We start from the raw sequence: 23530 nt of genomic DNA, 5'->3' as shown, positions 1-23530 counted from the left end.
TTTGCGCACATAGCACGCCCACTTATGGCCTTACGCCCACTTATGGCAATTGTGCACAGCGCCTGACCGGCACAGTTATGAGGACTTAGCCCTTCTAAGGGAATTTGTTGCTTGTTGCCCTAAACCCACTGGCAGACAAGAATAAAGCACTGGAAATAAGCACTTTAGTCCTTTAGTTTTCAAAATACCTAGTAAACAAAACAATTTCAAAGTTAGGTTAAGTTTAAACTGAGCGGACGCGACGCGAACAGAATTCTTTCCGATCCGATAACTATAAATGAAGAGAGTTAATACCACCTCACGTAAAGGAAATAACACCTGGCCTTATTAACGTCCATGCACGCTATTCGGTTTAGCGATATCTCTCGATTACGCTGTTTATTGTTATTTTACGCGAGTTTATGTTTGCGCACAGGAAATTTTACTTGTTTGCACATCGTCGTAAAAAACAATTTTCGTACCACGAATTAGAGACAAGATTTTTATCTGTATACTTATAGGATACCTAATCTGTGATAATAGTGTCGATGTCTTTGACATGCACGTCAACTTTTATTGATTTCCCTATAAATTGTTTCGCCATATTGAGAATAGTTGACGCGAGAAAAAACTATAGATATTGTTTTAAAAAACGGAATTACTCTATATCATAGTTTTAATTTCATTAGTATATTTTTAATATTGTATTTTTATTTTGTATATTTTTTTACTTCAACAAGACATGTATTTATATTTTTTAATAAAATATTGTTAATAATTTTTTGATATTTAATTCATAACAGACCTTTACAGAGTAGCAATAAAACAATACTTGTTATAATAATTTATTGTCTTTCTCTATATACAAAAGGTACAAAAATAACTTCTAACAGTTAATTATAACATTATTTACAATGGCAACATTTAAAAATAACATATCTTTCCACAAAAATACAATATCTTCATCACTTAACTGTTAAATCAAACCGCAAGTGGTTGTTTGATATATTTTTTTTAATTTAAATTAAAAATTATTTTCTTCAAAATCTGACATTCCACTATGAAAAAACTTAGAACTTAATTAGCAAAGAATATATATGAAAGTTCATTTAAAAGGATAATTCTGCGAGTATAAAAAATTATGCGTCTAAAAAATCAACAAACAAAAAACAGCGAACCAACTGGTCCAAAAACATTTCAAAAATCGCCAAATACAAAATCATTAAAGGTCTGTTCCCAGAAGAATCTCTGACTAGTCAGCGCGTTTCTTATTGGTTAAAATGCGTAGAAACCTGACTAACAATCAGGTTAGATGGTGAAACACCAGTACACCTCATCACTGAGTGCGCCGAGACGACAACCATTCGTGCCATGAATTTTGGTACGACTGATATTGGAGATGGAGAACTACCCTCTATAAAACCGTCCCAGATACTGGCTTTTGTCAAAGCCCTGGGACTGTATGATGAGTTATGATTCAAGAAAGGGGGACACAATGGATCTGTAAGGTCAAAGTGATTAACCCCCTCCCACTCATTCTAAATTCTAAAAATTCTAAAAACAATCAGGTTTCTACGCATTTTAACCAATGAGAAACGTGCTGACTAGTCAGGGATTCTTCTGGGAACAAACCTTAAGTCATTTTGATCACAAAATAAAACAGCAGTTTCTGTGACGCAAGGCCTTGCACACAAAAAGGAAACAGTTAACCAAATTTACATACTTTAAAGTTTTTTTAATTCCATTCCATGAATAACTTAAGCTGTTTTTTGTACCTCTCTGCTTCCATTTCCTTTTTTTGCAGCTTTATTTTGTACTCTTCAATTGTCTTCCTCGCTTCAATCAACTGTCTCATTAGATATTCTAAGTCACTCCTACTCGTCGATTTGCTCATATTACTTTTTACCTAAAACATAAAATGCAAGGATTGAAATTAACTTTTACCAGGGCGCTCTGAAAAGTGCATGCAATAAAATTAGCGAAATTTTCTTTGCACAGATTTCGAAAGACGCCCACTAGCATTTCAGCATTCATTTTCGATGCTTAGTTGCTTTCAGGTCCCCACACACTTCAGTTATTTTATTCGTTTTAACCATAGAGTTAAAAATAAATGTTTTAACTGTGCAGTTAAAACCGTGCGAACAGTTAAAAAAATTCAAAATATGTAAAAAAACCAAATAAATTATGCTTGTCCAAGCGTTTTCCCGAAAGACTAACCGTTTTTCAAATAACAAATATTGTAATATTTGAGGGGCGTTTTCACCCTCTTGGAATTTGAGATTCGAGAAACCTCTTCTTATCGAACCTCTACACCACACAGTCAATCCGTTTGCCAAAAATCAGCTTTAAACGTCAAGCAGTTTAAGCAGAATGTGATTACTCAATGGCCATATTTTATGAAACACCCTGTATAAATTTTTAAAAAATCTTAAAATATGTAAAACATAATAAAATATACGTGTTTAAGAGTTTTTCCGAAAAACTCACCGGTTTTTAAATAAAAAATATTATAATATTTGAGGGGCGTTTTCACCCTCTTGGAATTTGAGATTCGAGAAACCCCTCCTTATCGAATCTCTACACCCCACAGTCAATCTGTTTGCCAAAAATCAGCTTTAAACGTCAAGCAGTTTAAGCAGAATCGTGATTACTCAATGGAAAACTTGTGATTACTTCCGAAAAACTCACCGGTTTTTAAATAAAAATATTTTAATATTTGAGGGATAGTTTCACCCCCTTAGAATTCGAGTTTCGAAAAATCTCTTCTTATCGAACCTCTACACCCCAAAGTCAATCTGTTTTCCAAAAATCAGCTTTTTACGTCAAGCGCTTTAAGCAGGATCGTGATTAATCAATGACCAGCTTTTTCGAAACACCCTGTATACATTTTTAAAAAATCTTAAAATATGTAAAAAAACAAAATAAAATATACGTGTCCAAGCGTTTTCCCGAAAGACTAACCGTTTTTCAAATAACAAATATTGTAATATTTGAGGGGCGTTTTCACCCTCTTGGAATTTGAGATTCGAGAAACCCCTCCTTATCGAATCTCTACACCCCACAGTCAATCTGTTTGCCAAAAATCAACTTTAAACGTCAAGCAGTTTAAGCAGAATCGTGATTACTCAATGGTCATATTTATGAAACACCCTATATAAATTTATAAAAAATCTTAAAATATGTAAAACAACAAAATAAAATATACTTGTTTAAGAGTTTTTCCGAAAAACTCAGCGGTTTTTAAATAAAAAATATTTTAATATTTGAGGGATAGTTTCACCCCCTTAGAATTCGAGTTTCGAAAAATCCCTTCTTATCGGACCTCTACACCCCAAAGTCAATCTGTTTTCCAAAAATCAGCTTTTTACGTCAAGCGCTTTAAGCAGGATCGTGATTAAGCTTTTTCCAGTGGATCGTGACCAGCTTTTTCGAAACACCCTGTATACATTTTTAAAAAATCTTAAAATATGTAAAAAAACAAAATAAAATATACGTGTTTAAGCGTTTTTTCGGAAACTTGACCGTTTTTTACATAAAAAAATATTGTAATATTTGAGGGGTGGTTTCACCCCCTTAGAACTGGAATTTCCAAAAATCCCTTCTTATCGAACCTCTACACCCTAGAATCAACCTGTATTCTATTGGCTGAAAAATTCATCTCTCAGAAATTTTATCTGTCAAATTCATCTGTCAAAAATTTCAGCAAATAGAATTACTGGAAATCGATTCCAGGTCGTTACGCCGTTACGCCGATACGCCGTTGTTAGGATAGTCTGGATGCACCCTTAAGGATTTTATATATTAGTATAGATTATTACAATAGTCATTAATAGAAAACAACGTTTATAAAAGACCTTTACTAATGCGAAAAAAGTAGATTTTATTTGCTTTTCATAAAACGTTTTTTATGTGTAATAAACTCATTTTTTACATTATGACTCCAACCAATCCAAATTTGACAACCGGCGTCATTAAATCTTTGAATAAGAAGACTAAGGAAGGAGCATATCAAAAATCTTAGGTACACCGCGATGGGCCTCAAATATGGCCGACTTAAATTCCGGTTTATCAGTGTCGTTCTAATTTTATTTAAAAAATGTAAAACTATGATGTAGGGTAGACGTGGGGTACTCAACAATTTGTTGTTTTATTTTACGTTGTGAATAAATGTTGGTAGTTATTAAAATTGTTATAAAAATATATAATTCTAATAAAAATAGATAAGTTATAATAAGTATTTATTACCTCAAACATCCGATACGCTACTGAAGCAGGTAAGTCAAATTAACGTATCTAAATTCTTTGACATCTAATCTTTGACAAGTAATAAATAAAAGCTAAAATGCAAGAAAAATATATAATTTAGTTAATTTAAGTGAATTTCATAAATGATCGGTTTACCACGTATGTATATTATATAGTCACTTATAGCGAAAAGTTGTTCCATTATTTCACTCAATTTTTGCCGAGATCTACCGCACGCTACACAACCAACTATTTTAGAGTCTTTTTCGATAAATCGCGATAGTGTCACTGTTAATTTAAGTGCTGCCACAATTTCCATCTAGATTTACTACCTTTATACAACTATCAGTAGTAGAATAAATAATAAATAACATAAAATAAGCTCCGTAAAGACTGACAAATCCACAAAATTTCAAATCAAATTCAAATGTGTCAAATGAATCGTCAAACAGAACTGTCAAGGATCCCCACCCTAGAGAGCTTTTATGGTGCTTTTTCCGCCCACCATGCATGAATACATGGATAGCATTATGCTCCTTCCTTACTCTTCTTATTCAAAGCATTAAATTATAGTCGTAAAATATGACAAATAAAGACACTAAAAATTTGACACACATTGAGTACCGTAATTTGACTCGATTTACTGGCGGTAAATTTAAAAATAAGATCATATATTTCTAAAAACTGGTGCCTATCCCTGGATTAAATAACCGATTATTTTTTACTTACTTTAATTACATTTCCAAACGGCATTGGTCTGTTTTTCTTCATCACAATCCTCTTTGGGGCTTGTTTGGCAGGCGCAACTTTCAATTTATTGAAAACATGAGCTTTTTCAAATATATTTCCATTGGTCATTTGAATTAACTGTTCTGGCGTTACGGTAATGATTTTTTGAGACTTTACGGCTATTTTTTCTTGTTCCTCTTCTTTGATACTGTTCAACACTTCTTTTCCTGCATCTAACAAAATAAACACATAACATAGGAATTAAAAACCAAAAGAAAATTATATGAAAATATGTTTTAATAAAAAATGAAAGCTTAGAAAAGGATATTTATATATAAACTAATACATGATCGAAAAAAAGATGTCAAAGACGGCTTGGAAACGACGATGATAATTTTGGCGAGGTCAAGCCCTAGACGCCATTTACTTCGTCCGCACTCTTTATTTTTTAATGGCGCTTACTGCCAGCTGGCCTTTGAAGGTTGTAATTTATTTTTATGTTGAGTAAACATGATTTTTAAATGGGGTAGTTTAAAATTCAAAAAAAAAAAAAATTGTTGAAAATTGATTTGTGTCTGGAACCATTCTATCTTTTCCTAATCTTTCTATAATTAGTGTTAATTTTTGACAAATTTTATGTCAATTTTTAGTAACAGTTTTAGCATCTTTGATGACATGCAAGCCATTGGTAATTGGTTTCTCAATATAATTTTCTTTTTCAATGACTCAATAATAAAAATCAATTTCTCCATTTCTTTTGGCACACCCAGTAACACCTACCCGTTAATACAACTTGATGCCCACTTTCCATGACAGTATTTAGTAAATTTGTCTCCTCTGAATCATTAGGCAACATAGTAATCCCATGATCCTGCAATAACTTCACTGCAGAAAAGTCATTCTCAATTTCATCGTTACTTTGCAGTACGCTATCTATAATTTTAAAGGTTGCTACTGGAGGTTCTTGCGATACTTCCATATCTACAATGTGTTAATATTATTAAAAATGATGTGAATTGCTTCTATGTTTAATTTTTGTACCATTTTGAATTTGAGTTATATTCACAGATTCAGGATTATCCTCATCTTCCTGTTCCTGATCTAAGTTGATAATGACATGACCTGTATAAATTTGTATATTAAATATACACAAAATATAAATAAAGCACGATGTACTTACTTTGAGAGTAATTTTGTTTTTGATCCAGGGATGTTATGTTTGCTATTTCATTATTATTGTCCAAATTAATTATTACTGGATCTACAAAAAAATAAACTGTTAGTAATTTAAATTCTTTGAACAGGAATTTCATGGAAAATATTGAATGTAAGCCTAGTATGAACTTTTGAAACACAATACTTACCTATTTCATTGTTTATTTCAGTTAAATCATTATCTATTGCAGATTCATCTCCATCTTCAGCTTGCAATTGCATTACAAGATTGTCAGTCGCTGTTTGTGGATCACTTTCATATGCTACAAAATACATATGTATATGTTTATGAATATATGTATACCTAGAATTTAATACTGTTTTAAACTTACATTGTAATAATTCTATAATATCACTGTTATTTATCTGTAACGCTATATCTTTGGGAGTCAGTGAAAACTTATTAATTATATCGATTAAAGATCCATTCTTTAATAGAAACTCTACTACTGGAGTATGTCCGTTTTGAACAGCCCAATGTAAGGGTGTCATGTTTAACTGAAATTAAAAATAACATTATTTGACTTAAAGATACATAAAAAATATGAATATACCATATCTCTACAATTAATATCCGCTCCATGCTTAACGAGCGATTCAACAACATGAAGATGCCCCTCATAGGCTCCTAAATGTAGAGGAGTTCGATCTACTTTATTTCTAGCATCTTTTGATATTCCAGCTTTTAACAACAAATCGCATACATCTACATTATTGTTCTGAGCAGCTAGATGAAGCGGGCTTGTCCCTAACTAGAATGCATTTAATTAATTTCAAGTTTTTACAAAGCTTTACACTTGTGTACCCAGTCAGATGTGAACGGTGAACCTTTAGTAAGAAGTCTTTTAATTTCTCGTGCATCTCCATCGGCAGCAGCCTTAAGAAGCTGTTTCCCCAACTCATTTATCGAAGTTAATGATGAACTTACCAGTGATGAATGATCAACCTAAAAGAAGAAATGTTTATTAGAAATCAACAGAACCTTTTGAAATCCTATTCGAATTTTTACATACAGCAATATCTGAGAGTGGCTGTATTTTGTTAGGTGCCAAAACGTACTTGATGGGGGCTACACTGTTGTCCAGGGATATTTTTATCATATCCTAAAATAAAAACAACCATTTTTCTAATAATAAAGATATGTTTGGTTATATTTTGACTTTTCTTTTTTCAAAATTGTCGCCGACAGGAAAACGAAACGATCTCCATTTTGGAGGGTTTCCTGTTCCTGTACAGGACGGAAGTGATCACTTTGAAAATCGATCGGTTTCAAATCGAGAAAGCCGATTGGAACTTAAAAAAAGTACTTACTGGATGATTCAGAAGGTTTTTAACACCGAAACGATTAAATATCACTGAAAAAAGATGAATTTGGTCGGCATCGAAGAGATTTATCACGCTGACAAACTCTGTTTATCTGTCAAATTTCTCACAGTTCAGCTGAAGAAATGGCGGCAAATTTGAAACGAAAAAATGTTTTTAATTTATTTGAATAATTTTCCATAGGTTTTTAAGATATTTTTATATACGTTTGTTAATAGAGTGCTGTTTAATTATTTCATAATAATTTATATGAGAGATAAATACAGTATAAATAATAGTTAAACTTAAAAAAAAAATATTTTATACACCAGTGCATTCGCCATAAATTTGAATAAATATTTAATCCATCAAAAATAAGAGCTTTTAACCGGTAAAAAGAGCATATTAAATACATTTGAGAGACACTTCTGCTAGCTTATAATAAGAGACTTTTTGAACTTTAAATTAGACAAGAGGAATAATTCAAGTCCTGTCAAACAGCCTTCTTAAATTTTTTAGCAAAAAATCCGTTAATCTACAATTTAGGTATTTTTAAAAGCCGCAGTATTTTGATTCGTATTTAGAAACATTCCACAATGATTCTGTCCAATCAAGAACAAAGAACGCAATTTCTGAATTTTAACATTTGGGTTTTAAAAACATGCTTGTTATGGCCGGAAAATTTGAATTTTGTTTATAACAAAAATCGTCTTTTTAAGGATTCTGTAATGATTCTGTCACTTATGCCGTGCGCTATACCCATATTAGCCGATTTTGTTTTTCAATTGAGTGGTAAGAGAATTACTTTAATTAGTGTAAAAAGTTTCTATTTGTACAGGTTGTTCAACATATTCGAGCTTCATTCATTATGAACTCAGAAACTAGAAGATAAAAAAGGTCCTTTAAAGGGAGACAAAGTTGAGCAATTTGATGGCTGATCAAAAGTTTACCATAAAATTAAAAAAAAAATCGAATACTTTTTATTTTTTTTATTTCTATTTGAACAGATATAATGATAATTTTTTTCTCCTTATTGTTACTTTTTTAGTTCTAGAAGATGTTTTTTAAGAGGTGTATAATTCTAGAAATTTCTAAACAATTACTAGCTGCTTTAAACGGCAGTAATTTGTTTAATTTAAATGGAACAACACGTATTTTTTGTAAGCAACAGATGCAAAATTTAATTATTTATAAAATTGTACCGTATGATCGAAAAATAAAACGATGTCAGCGATGGCTATGAAATGAAGATCATGAGGAATGTTAACCAGGATTGTCATTTCCAAATCAATTGAACGCCGTTTTTTTTGATCATACGGTATTACGGATTTATTAGCTATGTCTTGAAGCTTTTGTAGAAGATCTGACAGGAAACTTAATTTCATTTAGATTTTCAAAAAATAAAGTCTGTGAAAAGATTTGTCAAAAAAATTAACTTTTGTTTTATGTAAAGCATATACAATATGGTCGAAAACAAAAAGGGCGTCAGCGATGGCTATGAAATGAAGATCGTTGTCATTTTACATGTAACATTTTATGGGGAATATCATCGATGTTCATTTCTGAGCCCAATGGACGCCATTTTTTTTCAATGATTTTATTTTTAATGTGTATTTTTTACAGAAGGTGTAAAAAATCTGACAAAAGTGGTAGAGGATATGATTGCCTTGAACTGTATTATTGGTATGATCTATATGGTTATATGCTTTATAAGTAACAGAAGAACTATACAAAAACTTGTGGTAAAAATAAAAATTAATACACACACCGGAAAAGTCTAGGGATATTACAATTTTATCCAGCCATCGTCAGTAATTTTATTATTTGCATTTCTGATATAATAAAATTAAAATAAACAAATAGTTTACAGGACGTATTGGAAATAAAAATGCGAAATTTACCGAATTTTTCAAATTTACCTTGATTTTTATTGAACTCAAAAAAATACACACATTTTTTTTTATTCTAAACTGTGAATTAAAAAAAAAGATAAAACCATTTTTACTTAATAAAGGGTATGGCCTCCTCTACTGTTTATTACAGCCCTACATCGTCTCTCCATGCTCCTGATCAGGTTGTCGATCTCTTCTTGAGGTACAGCCTGCCACGCTGCATTCACGGCCCGAACCAGATCCCTACGAGTTTCACGAGGTATACCCATTCTCAAAATTCTTCTTTCGACCGCGTCCCATACGTGCTCGATGGGGTTGAGGTCAGGAGATTGTGCCGGCCAGGGTAAGATGTTTAATTGATGAGCATTGATAAACTCACTTACCACTCTGGCTGTATGAGACCGTGCATTCTCATGCATGAGAATGAAGTTTCTCCCAAAATCATTGGCATATGGTAACACGACAGGCTCAAGAATTAAATCACGATATGTGATTCCTGTTAGAAACCTTTCAAGAAAAACGAGAATGGTTTTTCGGCCTAACTGGACTCCTCCCCAGACCATAACTCTTCCATCTTGATAAGGGTGCACTTCCTGAACATGATCCAACCGAATAAGATTTCCCGGTTCTCTCCATACCCTAAGCCTTCTCGAATCCGGATGAATTCCAAAGCGTGACTCATCCGTGAAGAGAACATTGGCCCATTGTTCATTCGACCACTGAACATGATCTTGAGCCCACAAATATCGTACCTCTCGATTTCCTCTCGTTAAGGGTTGAGCTCTCCAGGGGCGTCTGCTTCTTAAGTTGACCTCTCTTAATCTATTGCGAACAGTGTCAGGACTAACGGTTATATTATGTGTTTCCTGGAGAATTAAAGTAAGCTCTGGTGCTGTAAGAGTCGGTCGGCGTCGAGCATTTAATTGTAAAAAATGATCTTGCTGAGGGGTAGTAATGCGATGTCGCCCTGTGTGCCTTTCAGCAACATCACCAATTTCACGGTAGCGTGCACTTAATCGCGATATTACACCAAAAAATACTTTGCGTTGTATTTAATGCTCTAGCTACGTCGATTTGGCGCATTCCAGCTTCGAGCATACCCATGGCCGTTAGCATTTCGTCTCTGTTAAGATGTCTACGCTCCATAATGTCGTTTGATACTAAACAGAGTTATTTGAATGAATTCTGGCCAGTTATCATAAAAACATAGCCAGTACAGGTTAAATTCGAACAATTGATGCTCGGTGCTTTTTATACATTTGACAAAAAATGCACAAACACTTCTGCAAATATTCCAAATTTAGAAATAACTAGTGTGACTACTTCGTTTCAATCGAAGTAGAAAGAATCGGCCTACAAATATGTGGTTGTTTATTCAAAACATTTATTTTTAACTTTAATAAAATGATATCCCTAGATTTTTCCGGTGTGATTTGAAGTAGTACCTATGACTATAATAAAAAATGTTTATTTGAGATATCCATTCGCCATTTTGAAAAGTACTCTTCTTGGGATAAAATAATCGAAGTGGACGACAGGGCAAACCTATTTTGTAAAGTTTTTATGTTCTACGGTATCTTGGGCAATTTCGTCTACATGTTGATGCCTCAATTGAGCGTTGAGAAGTGTCGAAGAAGTATCATTGAAGATCGAATGCCTTGTGGTCTTGTAAGTATCCATTGTGCATTTTGTTAATTAAAAAATAAAATAAAGTCGGAGTGTCCCATTTATTGCTTTGCAAATGACGGTTATCTAGCTTATACGTAAAGAAAGAAGGTTGCGGTTTTAGTATTTAAAATAGCTTCTTTAGATTACATGATACCGTAATTTTAGATTCATACACCTCTCGTAACTCAGTTGCCTGACAAAAATTGATCAAAAAGGTAAAAACGAATTATTCTTAAGGTACACGCAGACAATATTAGTATGTGTGTCACTCAGTACACTGTAGACAAAACTCTGCGATAAAACTGATGCGTATATGTGCTATAGAAAGTAGTACAACCCAAGCAGCAAATTTTATTTTATAAAGGCTGTATAAACAGCTATGTGATAATTTTTATAGGATACCTCAATTCATATAACGTGCTATATGACCGTAATATGATAGCTTTACAACCAAAAAAGGCCCATTTTTATACAACCGTTTTGTGGTATAGAAGTTCTATAAAAAGAGTATACAACTCTTATGCAACTATTTTACACAGCGTTATATGACTATTATAAAACTAGTTTTTTTGTGTATTACGTGGTCACATCTAAGAAACAGAACAATAAAAACATTTGATCATTTAGCGAGGTACAACAGTATTTTATTTTTTACCGTAGAATATTAGGAGCAAATTATATTTTAAGCGTGTCGTAAAATGAATCTAGAGGATGTGGATTGTTAAAAAGGAGACTTTACTCGACAATGAAAATGGCGGGTAGAGCCAGAAGATACAACAAATATGTAATATAAAAAATCATTAATAGGGTTTGAAAAGTAGGGATAATTTTTGTTGCGCCGAAAATTTTACTCATAGGTTATAGGTATGTATTTGTCAAAAAATTAAAGCGCTTTAATTTCGATTAAGGTTTACATATAAATTTAAACAATAAAATAAAATAAAATTTTCAAAAATTCTTGTTAATTTTCAAATTCTTGTTAATTTTCAAAAATTCTCTTAATTAAACACTTTATTACTGTATGTGGGAATCTTATCACAAAATAGTTATCAAAAATAACATTTTACAATTTATTTTGATGTTTTTAATTTTGCTTCATATAATGGCGGCCACAGGCCATACAAAAATTCTGCCTTAAACATGGCGAATTATAATGCAACCATTTTATTATAAATGAATCCCTTAAATAAGTCTTTGTTGTAAAATAAAACGGTATAGAATAAATATCTATCATTACGCAGAATTTCCCGGCACTATAGAACTATTATGGACATATTGAGATTTGTGACATATAGATGTTGCCAAATCTCATTTGATTAGTGTTTACACTAACAAACATGATCAGATTTTCATGGATTCATGTGCGCAATGCATTTCATGCGTGCCCGACGAGTGAGCGGCAACCGAAGGGCTTGGAAAAACAACAATACAAACATTACTACAGTAAAACTTTTACATCAACGTGGCAACAATGCTTTGAAGAAGCCAGACAACCCGATAGATTTTGGCCATAGACAAACTAACAAAAGCAAGACTTTTCAAAGGATTGAGGAAGTCGAATTATTGTTTTTGCGCTGGCCAGTTGAGTCAGAAATCATCGCGCAGTCGCACTCGTCAAACCTAACCTAAATAAAACGAAAAATGTTTTTGCCTTGAAAACGTTTTGTGCATCCTTGAACGAACTGTTGAATTCCTGATTTTGCGTTTTGTTTGGTTATTACTATTATTTTATTAGCGTACAAAACGAAAACAAATAATTTAATACATTTTACATTTATGAAGAACGTAATAATTACTGTGATTATACATATTATTGTGATTACATCGCTAACGTAGACAAAACGAAGGTCCTACAAATTGACTGTAAGTTATAAGAATCTTTATCTTTTTAATAATCTTTTTATGATTTGAATTTTCGTGCTTTATATTTTATAATAGACTCGAAATGTTAATATTTTTGCAAATTCTTGTGAAAATGTGAAGTTTATGTTTTTGTTTTATATTTGAAAAAGTTGTATATTTTTAAGATGTTTCTTGTTGTTCCTATTATTAATATTATAATATACATAATTATTTTTTTGTACCTTTTGAAGTATGCCATGAAGTTTACCATAACTGTTGTTTTTTATCATCTTTTTTGTTATTTTAATAAGAGGAATACGTTTTCGTTTATTTAACTTTTGTTTTTATATCCGTTATGTCCAGAAATTATTGTTTATTTTACCGATGGAAATAAATTTATTTGATTTTAATAAACGCTTTTTAATTAAACATCCTTGCCTAAAAGGCTACTACAAAATACACAATCCATAAGTAAACCGTCCTCGTCTAAAAGGCCAGTTGACGCAAGCGCGGTAATAAACTCTTATCAAACTTGTTACCGTTTTGCAGTACAGCGTTGACGCGTCTTGCTTTTGTTAGTTTGTCTATGATTATGGCTATTGAGAACCCAGAGAATTCTCGGGATTATTCGCCGTAATTTCGAAGAGTTTTTTTTTACATGGTCTTTGTAACTACCGTTGCGTTTGATAACTTTTTTCCAACTTTGTCCAGAATTCATAATAGCTGCGATTGATTATATTCGTACGTAGATATTACTTTTGCAACAACAACAATAACAAAATAAATAACTAGGTATACCATTTAATATAAAATGAGGTTATATTATACATTACCAGTTTTATAATGATAGATATTTAACGCAATAAAACATTCTATCATACAACGTAATACAACTTTAATAAGACAAGTTTAAGTAACTATTATATGATCTTGTGACTACTAGTTATATGAATATTATAGAACTCTTACATGGTGTTGGTGGGTATAAGAGTCTAATAAAATAATATGTTTGTTATCATATAGCATTGTCTTATTAAGTGTTATATCATACTAAAAGAAATTATCGTCTAATGCGTTATAGGATACGTTGTAAAAACCACTAGAAAATAGTTTAATATGACAACTTTTGTTAAAAAACAGAATGGTCGAAACCAAACGCGTAATAAAATCAAGCAGTCCTTAAGACAACGCTATTCGACTGTTATAAAATAATTCAATCCTTTTAGCATTTCTTTTTGCTACTTGGGAAGTTAAACTGCGCAACTGGTCTGCACAGTCAGCCTGCGCTAAAGAATAACTGAACGTATGTGGAGGCTCTTATAGAACTTTGTATGAGGAATCCAGTGGAGTAGTTTTTTAATATTTCCATTTTTGGAGATATTAACTAATGTTAAAGTTTTTCAAATGCAACACCCTGTAAATATTTGTCAAGAATTGGTAACCTAAATGGGACATACTGTACACTGTAAAAATATTCACACTTGTTTTGTTGTTTCTTTTGTCGTAGGTTGTCAGAAGTCATTTCCCATTCAACTTTGGACATACCCCGGTGTATGAAATGATATTTATTCATCAGATATACACTTGCACTATGGTGTCTATCGTTGTATTGAGTCTTACCATGCTGTTATGTGGCTTGTTAATGCATACGGTTAATCAGCTGAATCATTTAAGAATTTATGTGAAAAAATTGAGAGATTGTCCGGTAGATAAACTATACGAAAGGCTGGTCTATATTATTCGATACCATATCGACATTATAGAGTGAGTTTAAGAAATAGTTTGTAGTATATTTTTATTTAATCCTTTACTTAAGCAGGATGTCCCAGAAATAAGTGTAAGTATTTTAAGGGGTGGTTTCAAAATGTTTTTTTCGCGAAAAGAACCTCATATAGGCGCGTTTCAGGGGTTGAACTATACTACCCTTTGAATAAGAAGACTAAGGAAGGAGCATATCAAAAATCTTAGGTACACCGCGATGGGCCTCAAATATGGCCGACTTAAATTCCGGTTTATCAGTGCCGTTCTAATTTTATTTAAAAAATGGAAAACTATGATGTAGGGTAGACGTGGGGTAGACTCAATAATTTGTTATTTTATTTTACGTTGTGAATAAATGTTGGTAGTTATTAAAATTGTTATAAAAATAGATAAGTTATAATAAGTATATAATTAACACAAACATCCGATACGTCAAATTAACGTATCAAAATTCTTTGACATCTGATCTTTGACAAGTAGTAAATAAAAGCTAAAATGCAAGAAAATATATAATTTAGTTAATTTAAGTGAATTTCATAAATGATCGGTTTACTACACGTATGTATATTATATAGTCACTTACTAGCGAAAAGTTGTTCCATTATTTCACTTAATTTTTGCTGAGATCTACCGCACGCTACACAACCAACTATTTTAGAGTCTTTTTCGATAAATCGCGATAATGTCACTGTTAATTTAAGTTCTGCCACAATTTCCATCTAGATTTACTACCTTTATACAACTATTAGTAGTAGAATAAATAATAAATAACATAAAATAAGCTCAGTAAAGACTGACAAATCCACAAAATTTCAAATCAAATTCAAATGTGTCAAATGAATCGTCAAACAGAACTGTCAAGGATCCCCACCCTAGAGAGCTTTTTCCGCCCACCATGCATGAATACATGGATAGCATTATGCTCCTTCCTTAATCTTCTTATTCAAAGATACTACCAGTTAAAATACTTGCACTTATTTCTGGGACACCCTGTATAGCATAAAATGACAGAAAATTTTCAGTGAATTAACATTACACAGAACCAAGGACAGTATATATTCTAAAGGACTGTTCGATCGCGTCAAATCGCCGGTATCGTAGTCACCGTGGATGCTTACGTCACGCAGGGACCAGCGCTCCACAGTGCGGCGGATGGTTATTCTAGGAGGATAAAATCTTAGGAGTGATATTATATGGTTGGTTGATAAAAATGTATCGAAATACAAAGAACATATACGACCAAAAAATAATTCATGCATTTTTATATCAATTGGAATGTCTGCTATTTATTCTTATCAGTACACATTTTTGACTTATTTTTAACCAAACGGTTTTGTCCCGCTAGATTTATCTTCCGCCGCACTGTGCGCTCGTCCGTCAAACGCAAAAATAACTGTCACTGTCTAAAACTTTTAGCGCGTACTTCAACTCGGTCCCTAGAAAACGTAAAAAAACTGACAGTACAGGAAGATAGGAATCGAACTATCCTTATATCTATAGTATGGAGTCTAAAAGGCTCTATAGTATCCTTGACAAAGAACAACGTATATGACAGTGACTGACTGATAGCGTCACTGTCATATATTCCCTCGTTGGACTGTGCGTTGAACAGACAATAGCTATAGCCTTGCTATAGCAATGACAGATTGGTAAAATATTTCAAAAAATAGTATATTGTTTTATTAGGACTACAAATGACACTTTTTGCGGCTAGGCTGTACGTTTGACTTGGAATACAGCCGAGGCACAAAAAGTCATTTTTACTTCGAATAGAACATGCTATTTTTTTTTCAAACGCCACAAATAATTTTTTAAACAATTTCAAACGTTCCAAATAATTTCAAAGTCATACCTTGTATGTAATTATTCTATATGGAGAAACTATGGTTTTGCTTGTAGAATTTGACATTTTATATGTAAGTTTAATAATATATTTTCGTTGATTTTCGTACTTTTATGCCTAGGCGTAAAAGTGCTTTACTTTTATGCCTAGACGTTAAAATTAGGTACTTTTAGAATACTTTCGTGAAGTTTGCAAAAAAATATTTTTTAGGTATTCCAAAGAAATTGGTGAAGCTTTCAGTACAATGTTGTTGTTTTACATAACTTTAACGTCTTTGGTTTTAAGCGTGTTATGTTTTGAAATAATAATGGTGGAAGCTTTTGAAGATTCTGTCAGATTTTCTTTGCATCTTGTGGGATGGCTGGTTATATTGTTATCAGTTTGTTATAATGGACAGCTATTGATAGACGAGGTTAGCAATAATTATTTGTAATATCTAATGTTCCATATTTTAAAAGTGCAATATTAAGAATGTCTTTCCTGTACTTAGTTTAAAAAAATAATCCGGAGAAAATAATATACGAGGTAGGGATGTTTAGAACTATCGATAAATAAAAATATCGATAAGTAATATCGATGTTTTCGAAGAGTCAACTTTTGTATTGTGTAGTTCCAATATGGTCTTATGCATGCAATTTTTATAATTACAAATATACAGAAACTATTTTATATGAAATTCACAGCATTTATTATTTATTTTCACAGTGTATATCGAGTTTAAATTATTACATTTTGTAGAGTTGGGAAGTGGCAAACGATATTTATTCGATTCCCTGGTTCGAGTTTCCAGTCGAGATGCAACAAAAAGTGCAAATGATCATTTTGCGCTCGCAGAAGGCTTTAAGTATGTCGGCCGCTGGAATGGGCATAGTGTCTCTGCAAGCTTTCTTAAAAGTAACAAAAGCACAAAGTGATCAATTCTAAAGCCCCGTCTACACATAACGTTTTATCTTGCGTTTTGCCCATCAGTTAGAACATATCAGTAGTATATCTATAACTAGTATATTTCTAGACCGTCTACATTTTCATCAGGTCTAGTGACTACCTGAAGAACTGCCTCTAGACGTCTCTAGACTATACTCTAAACAGTGTAAATTTCACTCACGTCAAAGGAGCTTCCAACGTTCGAAGCAGTGGTCGTTAGGGATCAGTAGCTATCTTGCTTTTAATCGCAGATTCTTACTCTACATATACATTCCTCTGCTTTTATTTTAAGATAGCATCCACCTTCTCTTGACTATCGAGAAAAATCTAAGATTTTCGTTGATTTAAGTAAGAACAATCTTCGGATTGTCACGGGGTTTTTAACAGGACGCAGTCTCTTCAATGAACTATCAATAGATGAATCAATAGATTGAATCTAGGAAATAAGGGCGAATAACGGAGACACTGTGGTGAAAATGGGAAAACACCAGAACACCTACTAACTAATCTCTGTAAAACCATCTCAGATACTGGTTTGGTCAAAGCTCTCAAGAAAAGGAGACACAATCGATCTATAAGTTTGTATTGTAAAGTGCGTCTGCTGGATCTGTGTCTATGAAAGGAATGCGGACAAAAAACATTTAAATAAACAACAATATATTTTATTTGTCGACTTGACGAGTACGTCACCGCAAATCGCTCCGCCCACTCATTTTATTGGCTACTTGCAAATTTGTCGAATTTTTATTGATGAGACGCCTCGTCTAATTTTTTACGAAAAACATCGAGAGAATATCGTTTCCCCTCTCACGGATACCCCGTAGCTATAGACCGGACAGACGTACTGTATAACTTCTCGCTTCCCATACAATCTACAATCCACCTCCTCCTAGTAAGTACGTCCTTTTTTCTTTCTGTTGCAACAATTTTAATCAATATTAAACTAAACTAAAGTCTAAAGAAAACTAAGAGAGAAAAAAACGAATAAGAAAGTCTGAAACTTAAAGTCTGAAAAATCTAAAAATGATACCAGCGCACAGAGGTTCCCCTTAATTAGCTGCGCGGTCATAACTGTTATACATATATATCTAAATATAGCTTGACTGCATCTTTTTTAATAGAAATTGATAACAAATGCTAAATAAATGTATATAAAAAACTTAATGTAATATGTATTAAAAAAATTGGGCCTAATTCGTGTGATTTGCATTTTTAAGTTCTAACTATTCGGAAAGGTATACAGATTATGTTTGCACATATGTACATGTTTTTTCATATTGAAGAGGTCAAATTTATTTTAAATGTTGAAAAAATAAAAGAGACAGTTGTTTCATTTTATAAATACAATTTTATTGTCAATTGATATACAGTGTGTCCACGAAATAAGTTGACACGAAGAGGAAAAAATAAGTTACTTTTATTTTAAGACAAAAAGTCAATCTTTAACCTCCCGGTATAAGATCCGGCGGCAATTCGCGGCAGCCAGTGGCAATTAATTTATATGCAATATACTTTAAGCAACAAGTATTCTCATGCCGTTTAAGAGGTTAAGAGGGAAAGTAGTTAAAAGTCTTAAAGAGTGACAAGCAAAAATGTAAAAATACTATTTTTGTTACCTTCAAATAAATTGCCATAAACTAATATTCCTTGGGTTTAATAATAATAATAATAGCTCCCGTATATAGCGTTTAACGCCTTGGGAGTAGCAAGGTACAGCTTGCCATACTAGAGCCGTTCGTTATACAAGGAAGGTAATGTGGCTAGCGCTACGCTTCAACCGCCTATTATTACCTCAGGATTGTGAATTCCAAGTACTCATTTAAGGCTGAGTCGACCTAGGTATCCAAACTATTTTTATTTTAATAGAAATAGTCGGCTGATGCAATGCCGGGTGTGGGAATCGAACCCACTACCTTGAGATTGGTAGACGAGAGCCTGTACCTCTACGCCACCGGGCACCTACTTGGGTTTAATTAAGTGCAAAAAAAAACAGTCCTTTTTACCTTCTTTTCGAACGTCCATTACAGAAAAGGCAACAGCTTTTATCAATTTTAATAAAATAAGTAATTAATTGGCGTTATCTGAAAACTGTTTATGTCAGCTTGATACCAGTAGCAAAAATGTGACATTTCTAATAAAAGAAAGCGCTACACTAGGCTTACTTGATTTTGTTATTTATTATGTATCGTTTACAGGGGAATATAAGAAAAGTATTAGCAACAGTTTCATGCAAACATTTTGAAATTAATATTTCTAAGTAATGACCTATCTGGGAACCACTGTGCAGCGGTATTATCGGTCTCAGTTATTTTAATTTTAATTTTACTTTTTTCACCGGCTAGCTCTAACGAGACCTCATAATCTAAAAACGAGACCGACAATATAGCGCCCCACGTTGGGCGCCATATTATCGGCCTCAGTTATTTAAATTTTACTTTATTAATTCAGTCGTGTGCTTATGGCATTTTTCAACCTCGAAAATTCGGTTGGCGGTTCAATATTTTGTTCTTTCTTTCTTGTCGCTTACGGGGTTGCCAATTTTTTTATTTAGATTAGGGATGTATCGATAACAGCGGTAATCCCAGTTTTTATTATATTATCCATTTGTCCAAGTCGAGGAGTATCTACAGCACTGATTTAAATTCAATGTTGGAACAAACGTCCACCCCATCGTATGGGAGACGCTTATTAAAAATTGCAGTATTGTCGATTACTATGCCGAACGTTGGTTACAAGTTACAACGTTGGACGCATCGTGTACGGGCACAGGTATAGAAATATCTTTTTAATGTCTTTGTGTAGTAACGTAGGTACGTTTGTTGAACATGAAAAAAGACTGAAAATTTTACCTGTGGTTTTAGATAAGATTTTGGTAAATACCCTAAAGGAAACACTACTTTTATCAATTATAGCGTTGTATTTTTTTAAGTCGAAAAGAAAAAAAACATGCAATTTGACTACAAAATTGTATCTATGGTTTAAATTATATTTCTAGACACGCTAAACTAATTGTGAAAATAGTTTCGTTTGGCATTGTTTTTTAATCATTAAATATTTATTAACAATTTTGTAAAATTGCATTGCTTTATAAAACTATGGAAAAAAATTAGATTTTTAAAATTCGCTTATTAATGATCCTGTGATATATCCATATTATTTTTAGTAATTAACTTTTTATGTTTTACTATTTTATTTTTATAATATTTTTTTAAGTTTGACAACAAAACGACACTTTTGTTGTAAAACTGATTGATCCCGTCACAGTTCTCTGTTCTCTAGGCAATCTTCCGTCTTAATTCAGTTGAAGTTTCATCAAACTTCCTTTTTTTTTGTTTACACACAATATTTTATTTGGCAGGTTTCGACTGAACAGAAAAAAAACGTAAGGTAAAACGTTACCTGTAGGCGGGGCTTTACAGAAATAAAGATGCTTCCGTACTAGTTTGGACTAAATTTATGTATTAGAAAGAAATCATTATAAGTTAATGGGAAATTTACAGATGCAAATAACAATATAACTTAAAATTAAACAAAAACATTTAGATGATTAATGTAAAAGGTTATTGCTTCAGAGAAATAAGTAAACATAGAGAAGTGCTTTTCCTTCCGGAAATGAGAAACTCCAAACTGATACGACGGCATTTGAATATAGTATCTATAATAAAATAAAATGTAATTTTATATTATTTGTAGGTTCTTAGTACAGCTTACTCGTTTTTTACGTTACTTTTGAAATTTAAAGCTTAAAATGAAAGAGAGAAAAAAATATATAGTATGATATGCACAACATAGTAAAAAATATAATAGTTCTATGAAAACCATGCACTTGGAGTAAATTCGACCGTCTAATTTAAAAGTCAGTACCGAACTAATTTTGAAGATGAAAATACTGATGCTGGTACTATCTCGGAAAGGCGTTACTACATCTTCGGCACGCCCCTGTTTGAGGAACCTTCGAATACCCATCCAAATGCATATTTTGCACCTTTTTAATTGGCCGAAGGGTTCCTTCCCCGAAAGATCACTAGACTTCTTTCACCCTTGTTTCTGGTTCTTATCCCGAGAGGGCAACAGCATGTCCTATTTATTAATTAAATGTAATTTTTAAACCCTTCCGTGTAAATCTTACTCTTTTAACAATTTGCTGAAAAACATTCATAATCTACCTTAACTAATACAAATGATATCGTGACATAGGATTACCTTAAAAAAAACCGCCTAGAAATGAAAACCATGCACTTGACAGAGGTACTTATATAGTTCAACCTTTATTTAGGAAGAAAAGTGTTGCAGATCTCTTCTTGGCAAGTACTGGATGTGGTAGGTTTACTTACTTCTTTTGTAAACAATATTATAAATACATAAGTTTTTGAATTTGAAGGTTACAAGAAATTCCTTTTAGTAGATCTTGAACTTAACTTCAAATGAAAGGCAGTAGTTCTAGAAAGTTGACACCTGTTACACCTGCACGAAATATATATCTTGAAAATAAAATGAGTTATTTTTTAAGTCTACACGTCTAAACCCGTTATATACATAAATTAAATATTTTAGAAAGAAAAGAATATCTTATGGAAAGTTAAAGTTTTTTGCCGCTAATCTGGACGGGGCTTTGTTTACGCCGAATTTGAACCGCGGTCCTCGGCCATATTACTGTCAATGCGTACTGTTACTGTCAAGCCACGCCCAAAATTCCAAACACACGTGCTTTGATTAAGGTTTGATTAAGGTTTGCAGAAATTCAGCAAACCATATAAATGAGTATAATCCCAAAACTTCAATCTATTTCTGTATAGTAACGGAATTTTAAATTATGTCTTTATTTTCAAGAAACTTTAGTCCAAGCATAGCTTATTAGCGAAATTTTACTAGATTGCTATACTAATTTGCCCATGGGTGATTAAAAAAAACTTTGAAAAATAGTTATTTTTTATACAAGACGATAATGCAATTTTATCGTCGTGTATAAAACAATATTTTTTTTCCATAGCGAGTTACGTTTTAAAAAATATTCAGAAATTATTATTTCAAGGAATTTATTACTAGTAGAAAAAATATTGTGCTGAGTTGGCGTTGGTTTTTATGTAATTTGACAATTAAATAAAGCTGTCTCTTTAGTTGTCAGAATTGAGTCGATATTTTTTAATTCTCATTCGTGTCGATTGCTGATTGAATTGGAACCAGCAATACCGTATGATCGAATAAAAACGGCGTCAGCGATGGCTATGAAATGACTATCGATGACATTTCCCATATAATTTTACATATAAAATGACAGCGATCTTCATTTCATAGCCATCGCTGACGCCGTTTTTATTCGATCATACGGTAGCTCAAAACGAAATAAGTAAATTACCAACAGATATTCAGGCTGAAGCGACAAACGCCATTTCCAAACTACTTCTATTTAAATCCCGAATAACTTATGAAAAGAAATACAAAAATTTTCAAAAATGGAAGCAATTAAAAAACGTGCGTGAAGAAATACAGTTTTTAACATATCCTCGCTATTAAAGTATCATTTACATTGGCGTAAATACAGTGGTGCCCAGGGGTGCCGGGCCCGCCCTAGGTACTGCTGGGCACCCCCAGAGATATCTTGAATTATGACTCCTGGCCTACTATTGTTATTTGCTTGCGATGTACTAAAAATGACGTTTTCTAGTTTTGTTTAGCTAATATTATTTTGTTGAGTTCAAAAAATGTGTTAATTTTTATTTTTTTTAGAAAATTTGTAGGTATTTAGGTAATCTACGAGAACGCGGTTTGACAACCAAGTCTATGGAATTTACTGAGAAATTCATTTAAACGTTCTATTAAAAAACGTATTTTTTAAATTATTCTTCATTTTTTAAACACCAAAAGACATAGGTCCCCCCTGGCTCATCACCAGGCCCCCCCTAGGATGAATTGCTAGTTACGCTAATGATCATTTAATCTACACTTTCGGTTCAAGTACTATTTTATCTACTATTTTTGATAGATATAAGGCAATTTTAAAAGTTGCTATAGAAAAAATACATTTTAGGCCCTTTGATTTTGGAAGCTCGTAAGTTTTTTAATTTTAAGAAATCTCAGAACAAAACAACTTATGGAAAAAATGGTAGATCGTAGATTTCTCAAACATTAT

The 23530-nt window shown here is 32.5% G+C and overlaps 2 protein-coding genes across 4 annotated transcripts; one reads left to right on the top strand and one right to left on the bottom strand.

The window, feature by feature from the left end:
- Positions 1–1521: 1521 nt before the first annotated feature.
- LOC115884451 (GA-binding protein subunit beta-1-like) lies at positions 1522–7596 on the bottom strand. 3 transcript variants are annotated; one of them, XM_030903041.1, is made up of 11 exons: positions 7480–7596; positions 7182–7271; positions 6974–7114; positions 6723–6920; positions 6501–6666; positions 6318–6431; positions 6134–6214; positions 5995–6075; positions 5734–5934; positions 4954–5186; positions 1522–1885 (listed from the first exon to the last, which is right to left on the bottom strand). In XM_030903041.1, exons 2-11 carry the CDS (start codon positions 7266–7268, stop codon positions 1715–1717), a joined length of 1473 nt encoding a protein of 490 aa, XP_030758901.1. In that variant the 5' UTR covers positions 7269–7271; positions 7480–7596; the 3' UTR covers positions 1522–1714. The 3 variants fall into 3 exon arrangements, with proteins under 3 accessions (XP_030758901.1, XP_030758903.1, XP_030758902.1); XM_030903043.1 differs by lacking the exon at positions 7480–7596 and having other exon boundaries at positions 7228–7372; XM_030903042.1 differs by lacking the exon at positions 7480–7596 and having other exon boundaries at positions 7182–7344.
- A 470-nt stretch (positions 7597–8066) lies between these two features.
- Positions 8067–21885, top strand: LOC115884446 (odorant receptor 67c-like). Its single transcript, XM_030903030.1, has 8 exons — positions 8067–8262; positions 9094–9212; positions 10839–11030; positions 14380–14636; positions 16687–16888; positions 17215–17370; positions 21094–21720; positions 21782–21885. Exons 1-7 carry the CDS (start codon positions 8067–8069, stop codon positions 21145–21147), a joined length of 1176 nt encoding a protein of 391 aa, XP_030758890.1. The 3' UTR covers positions 21148–21720; positions 21782–21885.
- The last annotated feature ends 1645 nt before the right edge of the window (positions 21886–23530 follow it).

Source organism: Sitophilus oryzae, unplaced genomic scaffold (assembly GCF_002938485.1).
Source record: "Sitophilus oryzae breed Bouriz unplaced genomic scaffold, Soryzae_2.0 scaffold_249_pilon_pilon, whole genome shotgun sequence".
Lineage (NCBI taxonomy): Eukaryota > Metazoa > Arthropoda > Insecta > Coleoptera > Curculionidae > Sitophilus > Sitophilus oryzae.
The sequence above is the reverse complement of the archived record's forward strand: the minus strand, read 5'-3'. Positions and strand labels throughout refer to the sequence as shown.